Raw genomic sequence first — 16346 nt, 5'->3', positions numbered from 1 at the left:
TAGCTTAGTGTTAAGTAGTCCTAAGCCATTTTCTGCTAACAACCACAGCAACTACAAAAAACAACTCTTTAAAGTATGCCCTCCCAACAGTGCCTGGACATAATAACCTTTCAGTAGAAGTGCATTTGAAATATTTATGTGGTCCCTTTCAGAGTTAGCTTAGGATAAACACATTGAAATGGCTCCAGCTGCAGTGACATGGAACAGACGGAGATGTTTGAACTCTGAAACCTTTGTTCTGGATATGAAGTCAGATATGTTACAAATATTATATTATTATGTTTTTCTAAAGGTCAATAAGAGATAAAAGCACATGCTGGGAAAATGTAGATAGATCTTCCAGAAACATCTAGCCGAACAAAAAAGCAATCAAGAATAATAGTATTTTTTTAAAATGCATATTACCTTAACAGGAAGGGGTGTGATGACTTAAATGTAACTGTGAAGGAGGAAGGGATCAGTAGAGGGGTCAACCAATGAGTTTTTGTTTCTGGGCCCCAGGGAAATCAGGTGGCCACGCATTTAAGGTCACAGGGGTCGGCGTCTGTTGCCCCGCAAAGTTCAAGGAGCTAGACCTTCTGTTGTGCAGGGGTCAAACAGCTCTGTGCTCGTCATCACTGAGGGCACACGAGGAGAGAGAAAAAGGCAGTGCTGAAATTGTGCAGGGACCGGCGAGCAGCTTGCTTGTTCACCCTTCAACCTTGGAAACACACTGTGTTTGACAGTCCAAGCTTGGAATACGCCCAACATCCAAAGCTGAAAGCAGGATAGACAAAACAGGAATAATAATAACTCCCAGACACTGCTGGGCGGATAAGAATATACAAACCGTAAAAGAACAGTGGAGGACTACAAAGGGAAGATTCTCACCACTCTGGTTATGAGTCAGATTGCATGCTTTTAGACCAGGAAAATATAAGTGAGGAAGGTTATAAATGTTCCAATGTGTGAATATTATGACTGAAGGGCTGTAGAGGTAGGCACAGATACTGCTACTGAGTTACAGAGTCATGGGAAAAAAGAAAACGGGTATTGTGAAACCAAAAAAAAAAAGAAAAAGGCTATTAGTGTTGTCAGTTATTCCTGCAGGTTCATATCACTCACTATTCAAACCCACAGGTCTCCCTTGAACTGCTTTATTGAACAGTAGATTTTCAAATAGAAAACAGTGGAGAAGTGAGGTAGCCTAGCAACGTTGAAACCACATTGAATGAGTGCGTATGCCCACTGCGAAGGAGCCAGGCAGTTGAAATGACAGCGCAGAGCAACCCCAGAGAGAGTGGGATGTGCTGGCCACCATGAAAAATACAAATAGGTTGGATGTTGGTAGGGGTACACTGTAGACAGACGTGCGCTGTTTACAGATCTGCCTTTTCTGAGCTACATGCAGATGTAGTATTACAACACCGACTTCCAGAGTCACTTAAACACCAGCGCTAGTGACCCTGAATTGTTTTGCCACTATGCAGCTCTGTAGTGCTCCAAATAAAAGATCGCCAGAATGTAGCAGAGAAAAATCTCAAGGTGTCGAGAGAAAGAGCTGCAGTGATGTGAATGCCTCCAGGCTGTCAAAGTCCTTTGAGGGGCTTTAGCTTGAATGATCCAGCTGAGCAAATTTATTGGTGCAGGCCAAAGAAAGGAGACTCTACTCGTCATGGTTATATGAAAATGTGTTCTTTTGATCAATAAGAGTCAGTTTCTCACTACAGCGGCAGAAGAGCTCAACAAAAAGGAATTACATATTAATGGAAAATATATCTTGTCCCTTTTCCGTTTAAGGTAAAATTACTGTTCACTTGCAGTTTTCTGCAGTGGCTGCATGTATAAACAGGGGGCAAGTGCTGTAGCTAATTATCTCTATAGGTGACCATTTTATTGCACAGCAATCACAAGGGAGCTGTAAGATTATTACTGTGAAACTGCTCAAACACAAGCAGGTTATAAATGAGCACAAAGAAGCTGAACATCAACCTGAGATTGAATCAGGCAATGACACTTGAACGCCTCTTGACAAAATAGCTTCACTTAGGGTGGTAGTTATGGGCTAAAAATACAATCGGAGTAATATCTGTCATTGTGGCAGTGTTGAAATTTAACCCTTTCACTAATTGTATAAAAAGCAAGGACAGTAGCAACAAAACTAGAAATCACAGGTGTCTCGGTACGACAGTAAAGCACATCCATGCTTATGCTGTCAAGCTACAGTGGAACATTATCAAGATGACTTGACGTAGTGTCGGATACAGAAGGACAGAGGTGGTGGGTACTTTATTAACAGAATATTTATAGTGGGCATTTCTAATTTCAAATCCAATTTGCTTTAGATTAAATCACAGAGCTCAAAAGATAATTAAAACTACTTAACAATCAGATATAGCACACCACTGTTTTAAATAAAGTGAGTATTTTACATTTTAAGTGTGTGACACTACAGTACTTATAGGAATTACTGCGTTGTTCATAAAAAGATACTTTTCTTCTTCAGCTGTGTTATAGTGATTCGACTAATCAGCTGTTCCTTTATATTAAGACACCTGCATAAGCAAACATGACTTGCTCTTGTAAGACATTACTAATGTTTGCACATCATATGCGTCTGTATGTCTATGTAAGAATTCCTGTAATATTACAATATTACAATATTAACATTCTAAACTATATTTTTGACCTGTTAGATGTTATAAAATCTGCTTTGTTACAGAAATATGGTCATGTCTATGTGGTGTCCAAACTTGACCTGATGAGCTGAATTCCTGATGTCAACTATATCTATATTTTATCATACGTACACACATAAGGTCGAGGCACACAAAGAAAACTACAGCTCCCATTGAATTTAAATGCACAAGACAGCTTGTACTGTAAAAAATAAGGCTTTGCCATCAATTCTTATATTGATGGTTTTAGTCACTGTATGGATGGAGCTGACCGAACAAACAATGACCCAGTAGTAAAAGCAGACTACTCAATTATATCTATTGCTCACTTGAGAGGAGACGTGGAGAAATGGGCACGTTAACTTTAAACATGCTTGTCTTTCTGTGCAGGACTCACACTTGAATTCACGCAATGTAGCAACTAAAACCATCAACACAATCACTCATGGCACTGCTGTACGGGTTTAGCTGTTTGATAAATCAATAGGCCGTAGTGTGTTGGGACCTATTATAATATAATGTCTGCATATCACACAATGCACTCGCCTGGACAACTAGATCAGCTGTCTTACAACATATCGTCCCTGTATTGCACACAGGAGCAACTATTGCTACCTCTGCATCAGTCTTTTCTCATTTAGGTTTGTGGCTACCTCTTTGTTTTGGTACCTTTCTGTCTCAAGTGCTGCAGTTTTCAGTGCTATCTCTTTAAAGTCCTCATTCTTATTTCCTTACTACATTACAATTTCACCAGTTAATTCAACCAACACATAAAAGGATATGTGCCAAAGCTTAATATAATCTTACATTATAGTACGACTTGAACCTTTATTGTCGAGTTTATTCTCGACATTTCAACTTTATATTTCTACTCGACCAATATGCCCTTATTTTTTCCAGTGAAACTGTCTACACAGCTCGCGTCACATGCTCTATACGTGCAAATGCAACCCAAATTGAGTGCTTCCAAAACATGGATGACCTACACTTTGTATTGATCCAGATGCCTCTTGTGTAGACACACGCAGCACAAGAGCTGCTGCTGTTGCTCTGCTGACATGCTGCTCACACTGCACTTTCTGTGTAGACGCCTTGCTTTATTCTGTTGTAGATTTCAATTATTTATATATTTATTTTTGATAGGTAGACCCTTACAAATAATTCAGATTTCTTTGAAAGTCAGAACATCACATCTTTAAAGGTTTATGTTGTATACTTAACCATGCATTATATTTGGATTAGAACTTGTCATCCCACCAGCAGCTATAAAAGTTTTAACACTGTGCTTGTGTTCTTAATACATAATACATGTTATCTATCCCTTCTGATTAAAGTGTTAAATTGTCATGTTGAAAACAAGCACATTGCATTTTCATGCACGTTTCTTTGTAGTGAAACGACTAATGCCTGTTTTTGTTGCTATATTTTCTGCAGCTTTGCTTTTATGAACGTCCCCAGTTAATGAAGGGAGTGACGATGGTCCCTTTCATGTGTTCATATCAAAGCCCCAAAACCGGATTCATCTATGCTGAAATGATTTAACCTACAGAATAGTGATGGTTCTACTGGAACAAGTGCATAATTATACATTTAAGTGTTCTACTTAATGTGCTCATTTTCAAGCTGTCAAGGTCATTCACTCGAGTGCCATTAGTGAGGAGAGGGGCCCTTTTTACCTGGAAACATGGCACCTCTCTAATGCCCACCACTCAAAAAGAGCATGCCACAGCATACTAGTGCAGCCCATGATAAACAGATACAGAAATTCACTTATATACAAGAAATGTAACATGAATATATTGGTGTTGATAATGTTTGTACATGTGGTCTCTGAAGCAAACAGCCCACATTTATCTGGCAATCAAGGCAAAGGGGTAACGTCTCTTGTGTGTCTGAGAAGAGGGTTAAAGTGGTAGGGAGGGGGGGGTGAAGCTGACACCGTGAACCCCTGATGGCCTCTCTGCTGGGTAGTCATGGCAACGTCTAGGCCTGTCGTTAATGAGGCACAAGTGAGCTGTTAACAGAATACTGATTTAGGTTTGACATCCACCCTGATTCATATCTGTCAGGAGCTGTGGATGAAATATGCACCCGGAGTTTGCACATGAAATGGCCTCGATCTTTGGCAGCGAATGCAAAAACATCTGTACACGGTATATAATAAAACTTGCCAGGGTAATAGTTGGCCAAATCAAAAACGTCTAAGATACTATCTGCCATTTTAACAGGTTATCTTGTTTTGTTTTTTTTTCCCACATTCACTAATTTGCATTATGTGAATAATATAATATAATATAATATAATATAATATAATATAATATAATATAATATAATATAATATAATATAATATAATATAATCCTGTTCTGCTTCTTGTAATTTATAAATAAATCAAACTAGCTATCAGTCCCTACATCAGACATATGAAATGAAGCCAATACAGTCCAGAATGAGCATGTGCCCTTCACATGTTCCTGTGTGTTTGAATTATTTATTAAGATTCTGAGCACAATGGGTGGTAGCAGGGTGAGAAGAGCATCGCTGACTGGCACAGTAATGACACCGGCTGGGCTCATCTCAAAACGCCGCTCTCTGATTGGTGACCTTACACGAGTAGCAGAGGTTAGTGATGCTTGGCACTGTTTAGCTGTGTGAGTGAGGCCTTCTTTTGTGGCACTGCTTCACTGAATCCAAATTAACCAGCAGCCTCCTAATTGCACCCGCTACTGCCAATGCAGCGCCGGGTCGCATGCTGTAAATGATTACTGCATTAACAGCACAGTGAAGGGACTAACTTGCTTCTCCAGTGTTAATTTAGTCCTGAGATCAAAAGTCAATTAGTTTAGCCAATAGTTAGTCAACTTAATCTCTTTTTTTGTCATTTTCAGTGCATTTCTAGTCAACAGAAACACTAGGCAACACATGAAACAGAATAAACCAGATTGAAGTTTTGAAAAATGCATACATACAATGCATATGATAATTACTTTCCGTATAATATCACAAACCAGGAAGTAGAAATCCTTACACAATTGAAATGAACCCCATAGTCAGTTAAATAATTCAGTCTCAAATATTATTGGCTTTAATTCTGAAATTGTATAGTACAACCAGATTTATTTAAACAAATAAATTACTGTATATAATGAAAACATTTAGAAGACTTTATTAGCAGAGACCAAGACGATAAACCACCATTCCTTGAAATTGTTTAAAAAAAAAAACTCTTTGATTTCTTTAAGCAAATCTGTAGTTTTCTCAACCATGACATCTCAATATGGAAGTGATGTATGTGGCATAAAGAGAGAGAGAGACCATACGAGGTTGGAGTAGAGAGAAAAAGATATCAGTCAAAGCCATAAAATGAAATCACAAAATAAACACTCAGCCTTGATATGCACTACTGTGCATCAAAATGATTCAGGTAAACTAACTTTGCCCAGATATCAGTCTTCTTTGAATATCAGGTTACCAGAAAGTGGTGCGTGTTTTACTCTGAACTGCTCTGGGTGCATTCAGTATCTGGTTGTCAAGTGAAAATAGTGTTTCCAGGTCCAAACATTTGTTTAATATGCAGCACTGTTGTGCATCTTGTTATTTCACTATATACAATCTATATAATATATAATCTAAATCTAAAATCATACATGTAAAGCATCCATAGTTTATCAGTTGATTTCTGAATTGAAAGAAATCAATCATGTTGGTGCCATGTTAATTGGCGTAAAGTTAACATGAGCACTAGTCACATGTACATGGACGTAAAGTTAACAGTTGGGAACTATAAAGAACAAGTCAAATATATAAACATTGGATATGATACATAGACTGATAAGCAAACACTGAAACTGCACCCCAAACTGTAACTCCGCAGGGTTACAGGCCAGAGGGAGCGGGACCTGGAAGTTGCATTTTACATATATATTTCATATTACAGACGGGTTGTTTACACTTGGCAAATCATAGGGAGCTGGCCCTTTCTATTTCTTGTGTGAGCTGTGTGGCTTAAAGTAGAAATGAATCAGTTTATTAGCAGATGGATAAGACTGAGTTTTATCTTAAAGTAAAACTGAAAATGTAGTTGTTCTGCAAAACAGAGCGTTGTGGGGCGGGGTGTTGAGTCTCTGTATGTAGCCAGGTATTAGCTGGCGGGTTGGCCGTCTACTAATCTCCCTTCTTGCAGATGGATGTCCGATGAACAATAACTCTGGAGAATTTCACCGTAGCCTACGTCTCACATCATCATCACCAGTCATTTAAAAATTATCACTAAATAGAATTCTGTGGATGTGTAGACATATAGGTTTGGTCATGGTGGTGTGCAGCACCTACCTCTTATCTTGTACAGAATCATATTGTGCTACATTGTTTTACATTTTTTCAGACCCTTTGTTAAAGCCGTGAAACACATAGCTGTATCTACCAATGCAATTATAATTGATTGCATTGGTAGATTGGTAGTGGGAAGGAGTTATATGCACAGACAGAGGACCACATTTAACTATCAACAGTCATTTTTATAAGGAAAGGAGGATTCAGTATAAGGAGCTGCCTTTTGAAATGTTTCCTAGTAATCTCATGCTGAGTGTTCTGATTGTTAATAGTTGTAACAAAATGAGTCAGACCGAACTTGATGTTCACACTCCTTAACAATAGGAATCGATGGGACTCGCTACTAGGGTTGGTTGTCATCTCAAATGCATCAATTTTGGTGTCGGGAAGACATTTTTACTTTTTGCGCCTGTAACAACAATTTTTGATATGTATTTGCATATGCAGTGAATGTTTGATATTTATAAAACTGTTTGAATTTTCTCTATTTGTGCATAAATATAACCTCAATCCTCCTCATATTTTGATATAAATCCTGAAAGTAGTTAAATAGTTTAAACAGACCAAATCCAATGATGTGCCACAACCATGTTTACCAGATGGGATATGGTTCCTACGCTGGTATGCAGTGTTTGGTTGTCGCCAAACAAAAAGCTTCTTATTCAAGACAAAATATTCTCCTTTGGGTTTAAATACCCACAGAATATTCTTCTAGTAGGCTTTGAGCAAAACACGGGTGGTCGGCAATGTTCTTTTTGGACAGTAGTGGCTCTCTCTTTGCAACTCTGCTATGCGCACCATTGTAACCCCCATGCTCTTGTTATAATCTTTGTTGGTCGACCACTCCTGGGAAGAGTATTAATGGTAATGAACAGTCTCCATCTTCCTGACAGTCAACTAGTGGAGTCCAAACTCTAGAAATTGATTTATAACCATTTCCAGCATGTTAAGCACCAACAACTCGTTTTCTAAAGACATCAGAAATCTCCTTTGTTTGATCCATGACACACCTCTACAAACCTGTGTTGTCGAAATCAGGCTTTGATGTTGAAAACCCAGATCTCTAGATGTCTTTTTACCGGCCTTGTAAGCTAATCCAGCTTATTTAGAATCTAAATCTCATATCATCGTCGAAGAAGTGAGGCCAGTTCCTTGATTTTTGCTATGGGCTCTAAACATTGGGTTTGACATATAAGATAGAAGATTTAATTTCAGCTTTTATTTCCAAGTATTTACCTCTGGATTTAATACATAGTTTAGAAGATAGCTTTTTGCTTGAACCCATCTTGCTGCATGATGAAGGATCTCCCGTCAGTTTGGTTGCATATTTCTTTAAATTAGCAGGCAAAAGTTATTCGTAGAGTTCTTAATTTTGCTGTTCCCATCATGTGTTATATCATCAATTAAGATTATTGAGCCTGTCCCAGAAGAAGCTGTGCCCAAGCCATGACATTACCTCCACTGTGCTTCACAGATGAGCTTGTATGTTTGGGATCATTAGCAGAGCATTTCTTTCTTCAAACTTTAGCCTTTCAATCACTTTGGAGAAGAAACTAAACGTTTCTTTGTGTCATCATTTTCTAAAACTTTGTTTTTGAACTCAACCTCATTTCTGCAGGTTTTGGCAAATTCCAGTCTGGTCTTCCTCTTGCTAACGAGTAGTTTGCCTCTGTACTTTTGTTCATGAGGTCTTCTGCAAACAGTAGATAATACCTTCATTCTTGACCTCTGGAGGTTGTTGCTGATTTCACTGTTGTTTGAGGATTTTTCTTTACAGCTCTCTCAATGTTTCCGTCGTCACCTTATGTTGTGTTCTTTAGTCTACATGTCCGACATACAAACTCAAATGTTTTTTAATCGACAGCAAAAATAAAAGAACTGGCCTCCCTTTTTCCAATACTTTTAGAGGGGAGTGTATTTCATCCTCTCACTGGTAAGTGACCTAGGACCTAACCAAGCACAAAACAGCAGTTCTCATTAAAGGCTTGTTTAGATAGTTTTCAGTATTTTGATAGTAGTACAGTTGTTGCACTAGTGTTTTTTATGTGGTAGCACATGTTGTGATAATACTATTCCTTTACATAGAGTACACACAGTTGTACACAGTATATACACTAATTTATTCTGGAGGCAGATGAGAAACTTTTTACTGCGTTTACTTGAAGAAACCACACAAACCAAACAAGACCAAACACCTTTATATTAGTTTTTTCCTGTTTGGTTTTGTTCATCCAGATTCTATCCAGTGAAGCCCCACGGTCTAAGAGTACACACCCACACATACATGGGCATGCACAAATATACTTTTGGCCAACATCCCTCCACCCCAGTATCTGCGGGGTGTTTAAACACCAGAGTAGAGTTGTCTAAATGATAATTGCTTCTGAAAGGTTGATTTGTGGCTGTATCAGAGGGGCTTGCTCTCCTCTCAGTGTTGAGCAAGATTAGCTGTGGATCTTCGGGATTTATCACTCGAGGCATGCGGATTAACGCCGCAGTGAAGTTTAAAACGGAATCAGTGGTGACCGCATCGTTTTAAAGAAATAAGAGGAGCTTATATGAGCTCAAGCCATTATCAGAAGATGAAAAGGAAGCTAATCAGTTTCTTTTAATGCTAATTATTCCTAATGAGGATTAATTTTGTTTAAAAATCAGTTGGAAAAAAAAAAGCAGGAGCAATGTGACACAAATTTTGTCATAATAGTTACAAAAAGTATTTTACATGTTTAGATGTAGAGCTTGATGAACAATGTATTATAGTTTTTCTGTTCTTTATAAAAGACTTGAATTCAATCTGAATTGATCTCTGATCAAGTAGTTAAAACTGCACTTTTAGTGTATTTTTGTACTCGGTACTAGATATAATTAAATCACAACCCAGTCTGCTATGGTGTATGTCAATAGAAATCACACCTTAGTGATTCACAGAGAAAATTAAATGAGATTGACTAAATGAGATTGTACGTTACAGGCATGTCTGAGTTCTCCAAGGCCCGCTATCTCACCCACAATGCAGAGTAAATATATGGATAATAGGTTTAGCAGGCTAGATATGCTGCTATTACAGGTTTATTTGTGATGGAAGATGCATTTATGGCATTAAAGGAGGGCAGACAAAGCATGAGTCATAACCCAGATCTCTGTAAATAAGATTTTTGACGTTTTAAGCCTTAAAAGCCGCATGTGTTTAATATCTCCCATCATTAATCATTTAAAGGAAGTCTGCTTTTGTGGTCCCCCCCTTCTCTGAATACAGAGAGAAATGGATTTCCACAAGTTAGGATGCCTTCATCCCTCGACTGCCAATGGTATTCCATTTGCATATTTTAATTATGTTCACTCATGTTATTGCATTTGACTGCAACCAGAAATGTGCCTATTCCTCATTCTTCTCCTGAAAAAATTGCATCATTGGTCTAAAAGAAATGTTGAGTGTGAGGTAAACCGGTGCTGCAGATTAGCCAGCATGTTATATATATAAAGGAAGAAAAATATATACTGTACATCTATGTAAGTCGCATAATTGAAGGAGACTGGCCATGCTGAAACAAGTGTAAGTGAGCATCATGTGTATCATAGCTGCAGCTTAAAGCCAAACTGTGATAAATTGGATGAGAAAATGAGGTTGTCATTGAGCCAGGGGCGTCCATTTTCCACATTTGGGTTGTGCTATATTGTCTGTCACAGGGTCAGACCAACATATAGTAATGTTCAAGCCATGAAATTAAGCAATGAGTTCCAATGTGTTGTTTTTCAGAGGTGTAAATAACCGATTCTGCTGATAATGCTAGAATGACTGTAGAAATGGCCTGCCAATACCAAGTGAAAGCAGGTATTATTACGGGGAATGATCTGTCAATAGGAAACCATCTCACGACTCCTGTGAGGCCAGGTGACTGGAGTGTGCTGGCCACATCCCAGGGATAACTAAAGTCTAATTGACAGGGCCTACACTGCCTCCTGGGGCACAGGAGGACTGACAGAGCTAGAATGGAGATTAAGGAAGGAAGTGAACGAAGGTGAGGAAAGGGAATGAGGTGTATTAGGGGAAAGGGGTTGTGACGAATGAGGAGGCGATGCGCAGGGGATCACTGATCAGCTAGCAGCGAGAGCCGGAGCACTGTCACTTTCTCCGCTTGCCATGCCTGCTGGCCCTGACAGCAATCCATTTGAGAGCCTCCCGGTGCTAACAGAGTGCTAAAACCCAATCAAACAGGCTGGAAGGAAAAAGCCGAGACGCTCGGGCCCAGTCGGCTTCCACTTGTATGAGCAATTCACCTCTGACTGACCCGTTCAGGCATCTTAAATAAGCCATGCACATCATGGACGGCAGAGAAGCCACACTCTGGGACCTGGAGACAGCCGTGTGTCTGCGAAATCTGTAAAGTGCTTTTTGAAATCAAAGAGGACTCTCTGTTTGTCCTCTTCAAGGTCAAATGAGAATAAAACAGGATTTAAAGAAATGTGTAAAGAAAATGTTTGTAAGACACAGTTTAATAAAACCCAGTAGAATAAATTTAGTTTTTCTTGTATTTCCTTTATTACTCAGTGTGTCTGTCACACAGTTCCTGAAATACAGCAGATTAGCCTCCATAATACTTCAAATACTTGTGAACAAGCAGAGTCAGCCTTGCTACTTTAATACCCTGTGGAAAGGTCAACACGGGCACATTGATCAAGAGTTGTCCACTTGGAACAAGGTTGGGAGTGATGAGAGAAGCACTTAGACAGATTAAAAGAACAATGTTGTATTTATAGCCTTTAGCAGCTCCTTATCCAGAATGATTAACAGATCATTGACACGCTGTTGATTAAAGGAAATAAAAAAACTGCAAAACATCAGGTTTATCCTGAGGATTGACTGTAGCATTGCCGTCAAATAATAATTTCTAGTCAAAGTAAGGGAAGAGATCAGAAATCTGTACTTCGTGAGAGCTGTCGACGGCATCTCAAAGAAGCTGCTCGGGTTCAAAGTTGAGCTCGACCAAAGATCAGAGAAATGTAGCTGGTGAAAGCGTAATCAAATAGCATCTGTCAGTACTGTGTTGGACAGTGTTCACTGGCACCCAGTTTGCTTTGGTTCTCTTAACTCCCCTTGAACTGTTTGGTGAGGATGTAATTAGCCTAGCACTGGGCAGGCAGAGTCTCGCCTGAGAAGAGCTTCACTGGCATCGTGCTTTTCCTTTCTCCTTCCCTTGTGTGCTGTTGCACACAGAATTATCTCTAACAAAATTGTAATTAATATTTCCCCTCCATTGTTGACTATGAGAGGGGACGCAGGAGCACCGGTGCCAGGAACCAATGGAGGGCACTGCCAGACTGGCCATCTTGCCAGCATTTTATTTTTTGCTAGGAGGAAGTCTTTTTTTCAATAAGCCAACCTGGTGGTGTTTTTAAAAAAAATACATATTTGTGTTCACTATGTCCAAAGATTAGAGTTTTCTTTGGCTCGATTGATAGATGGAAACTTTGTTATCAAAGTATTAATAGAAGAATTTGTTTCTTTCTTTGTTTCAGGAAGTGGGGGATGTGGGCAGGAACACCAAAGAACCAGTACAGTCAGATGGTGTATGAGAATGGAGAGCCCTGCTGGCAAGGAGGTTCACGCAGTACTACAGTAAGTACTACATGTGTTTCACAAAAGCATACGGCGATGGGGAAAATATGAGAGCAGAGAATAAACGAATAGACAAACGAATGCAAAGTACAGACTGACAAACAGATGGATTGATGATACAGTGAAGGACGAGGGAACAAAAAAAGGAAATATGGTAAATGTTGCCACACAGACCGTGATTGTAAATTCATTATGACATTATAAAAGACGTTTTAGTTTTTAAAAGGTAATAACAAATATGATACCATATGTATGTAATAGTAAAGCACAAATGTGGGCAAATAATTTGGCTTCAGATAATCTCATAGCACGCAGACACTGTACTGTATAGTACTTAAAGGTGTTGATCCAAATTAGTTTACCTCAGCTACAGAGAGAACAAAGTGTTGTCACTTTAGCCGTTTCCAGTCACAGTTTACTGTTAGATCAATGTTCAAATATAAAACCTGTAGGGTCTGAAATAAAAGCACTGTGTAAAACACAGTAGAATTACCTGTACAGTGGCTCACATGCTAAATTCAGCATCAGGCTGTTGTTTGTAGGTGGAAACGTAGCACTGTTCTAATCCAAGTTTCTCTTAATGATAATAAAAACCTCTTTCTAGGATTTGATTTTGATTCACACTTCAGAAAACACTCACCCACCACAAAAAGGATGCTGCTAGAAAACGACTTTCGAGATCCATCCCAAAAAAATAAATAAAAGCACTTCTTTCCACATTTATAAGACGCAAGTTGAAGCCTTCTCACCCAGTGCGCACTTCACATGCGTCACTCTGCGCACGCGTATTTCAGCAACGGGGAGTAAAGTCAATCAGTGAATGATGCTCAGTCCGAGCTCCTGCTCAGCAGCCTGGCAAAAAAGATGTTTCGTCCGAAGCCAAGTGATGGAAGCTGACTTGCTCCCCACCCTCCTCTGTCAGTCTACATTGGTTTTATGGTTAATGCTGCTTTGGTTGCATTCTCCTGCAGCGTCCTCCTCTTCTTCTTCTTCTTCTGCTGCGCTCCACTTCTCCTCTTTCACTTCATTTACATTTTTGCGTGGGAATTTGCTCAATTAAAAATGTAGCACATTTAATCATCTCATTTTCTTTGCCTGGCCCCCCCTCTTCAAATCAGAGTCCAATAAATGCCGTTTGTATGTACTCGTGCCATCCAGGGGCCCCCCTTTTGAGACGACTAAATTGAATTCCTTTGATACGGCCCCCTAACTGTGTGCAGTCAGCATAAATGAAGTCTCGTCAGAAGTCGATGCTCATTATATTTGAAATGCTGAACCTCGTCCTTGGGTAGGGCTCTCGCTTTCTGCTTGGAAACACACTTCTCTTTTTATACTCAAGTAGCGGGGCCAGTGATGTATTGTTTCACTGGTGGATACTGAGGTAATCCGAATTTGAGCAGAGTACAGTGTGTCTCGAGAGTCTGTGGGGAAAACTGAACTCAGCTGCTTCAGTTATTAATTGAATTCAAAGTGTCGGACTGCGACTGTGACATGTTGCTGTTACGAACTTTGGCTCCGCAGCTAAAACCAGCCTCTCTTCTTGTTTAAAGGACAGCTTTAGTCTGGTTTGTGTGGATTTGTTGCCGGTCTTACAGCAAAAGTATCACCTAAACTTTTCTCCTTGATCGCTGGCCACAGCTTATGTGTGATGGGGAGTTACTCGTCATCGCACAACGTGAATCTGTTGCATGTAAAATGTGCCCCCCGCCACCCTCCGCCACCAACACTCGTTCATGCAAGTCAAAGCCAAAGCACCAATAATCAAGCACAAGCACAAAACACTTTTTCTCACTAGGCGACAGACACCCACTTAATATATCTGTGCAACAAGACACTAAGTGACACAACAAAAGACTATTTTTAATCCAAGTACGGGACAAAACCAAATCACCAGTTGTACCAGCCTCAAACTTCACCACAATAATACCTGTCAAGTTCTCGTCTCGCTAACTCTCCAGGTGCTTTTGTTCGCCAGAGGGATTGTCTGTTCGGGGTGCTGTATGATGTGAGGGGTTGCTATGGAAACCTCCTAGAAGTAAAATAAGTTGTTTTTCCTTTTTCACTCTCTCGCAGAGGGCGTCAAAGTCACCTATTAAAGTCATGACAGTGATAATCCCCACCCCTCCCCCCCGGCCTGTTCACACGTGTGAGGGCGACAGCCGTGATGTCCCATAATGCCACAGTGTCCTGCAGTCACAACAACACTCTGCCTTTATGCTGGGCAGTGATGAAGCGATCGGTTTATTTGAGGAGCGACTCGGATCTGTTTGAAACTCTTATTTGCGTAATTGTGACTCCCACAGTCCCATGCAGGACAGCATCTTCTATCATCTTCAATCTCTGAGAGATGGACTCGCACGGCTCCTGACTCAGACTAACAACAGCTCCACCTCAACTTTTTCTGTCTTTGTGCTTTTCTAGGTCACACTGACATGCGGAACGGAGACAGCCTTGCGATCGGCGAAGGAGCCCAGCAAATGCCAGTACATCATGGACTTTCAGACTCCTGTGGCCTGTCAGCCGGTGCTAAAGCAGCGGGGCATACACAGTGAACTGTGACCCCATCCCTTACTGGCCTAGCCTAGATTAACTTAGCCCCCGCCTGTTGGCTAGCCCGCGGTGACAGACTGAGGTCCTGAGGGTCCCCTCTGACATCTGTGTTGTCAGAACATCTATACTTCCAAGAACTAAGGTCAGAATCGGATCTTCTGTAGTCCTGTTCCCAGACCACTTTATATGTTAGTCATGGTTGCTGCTTTATTTCTGTTACATGTTAGTATTTGAATGAGTTCATGTAAGTATTCCAACACAAACTAAAGCACACATAATTATTGTCATTGTCAGTAAAGTCCTGAAAAAGACTAAAACTGACATGTATTGATCATCTAGCTAAGATATAACTAATGCACAGCAGAACCTAGTCCCCACTGTTTGAGTCATATTTGCTAAACGCTACAACTGTCCAGCTGTTTTCAGCCTGATTAAAGAGGTAACTATGAGAGTTTATCCTCCTCGTTATCAGCGCCAATCCTGACATCGTTTTAAACATTTTAATTTGGCTAAAGTGTAGCTGTTGCAATTAGCAGTTAAAATGACAAACAAGGTCATTTCTGCAGATTTTTTTTGTTTTTTTATTTTTTTAGAGGACACTTTTCTCTGTAACTCTACTGTACAGCTGTAAGTTAATCTACTGCTTAACTCAACATTAGGATGTTTAATTTCAGCTTATAAAATAAAATAACTTCCAGTGTTTGAATCAAGTAGCTCCTAGAAAAAAAAGGGTCAGAATACATTTGTTATTTCACCATATCAGTGTATCAGTGTATTATTGAAAATGTACAGTAAGTAAGAAGTGATGGATCAGACTCAGATCACAGTATTGAAGGACTTGTGTATATGTATATATACTTGCATTGCATTACAGACCTTTAAGATCCAGCATTACTGCAAATAAAATATTTTCTACATCGTCATACTTGTGACATTCAATTCGATATACATACTACAAACTACATTAAACTGTTTACAGCCTAGCACTAGATATGCAACAACAACAGTAATATTAACATATTGTATAAGTGCAGATACGACAGTAGATAATAATGAAATCAAAGTCAGATGTTAAGATACAATTGTGTTCATTTATAGGCTTAAATACACATTCATTTGTGTATTATCAGTTGCAGTACTGTGTCGTATATTGACGCATTGACAGTCTGCTTCTTACTGTGTATGATGTCC

General features: G+C 39.6%; 1 protein-coding gene across 1 annotated transcript in view; it reads left to right on the top strand.

The window, feature by feature from the left end:
• LOC113157483 (glucosidase 2 subunit beta-like) overlaps positions 1–16071 on the top strand; it is a 116409-nt gene extending 100338 nt beyond the window's left edge. Inside the window, exons 14-15 of the mRNA XM_026353001.1 lie at positions 12506–12605; positions 15027–16071. Of these exons, the coding sequence (XP_026208786.1) occupies positions 12506–12605; positions 15027–15164 (238 nt within the window). The 3' untranslated portion in view covers positions 15165–16071. The remainder of the gene's footprint in view (positions 1–12505; positions 12606–15026) is intronic.
• The last annotated feature ends 275 nt before the right edge of the window (positions 16072–16346 follow it).

The sequence above is a fragment of the Anabas testudineus genome, chromosome 18, assembly GCF_900324465.2.
Source record: "Anabas testudineus chromosome 18, fAnaTes1.2, whole genome shotgun sequence".
Taxonomy (NCBI): domain Eukaryota; kingdom Metazoa; phylum Chordata; class Actinopteri; order Anabantiformes; family Anabantidae; genus Anabas; species Anabas testudineus.
This window is presented reverse-complemented; position numbering and strand designations above follow the sequence as displayed.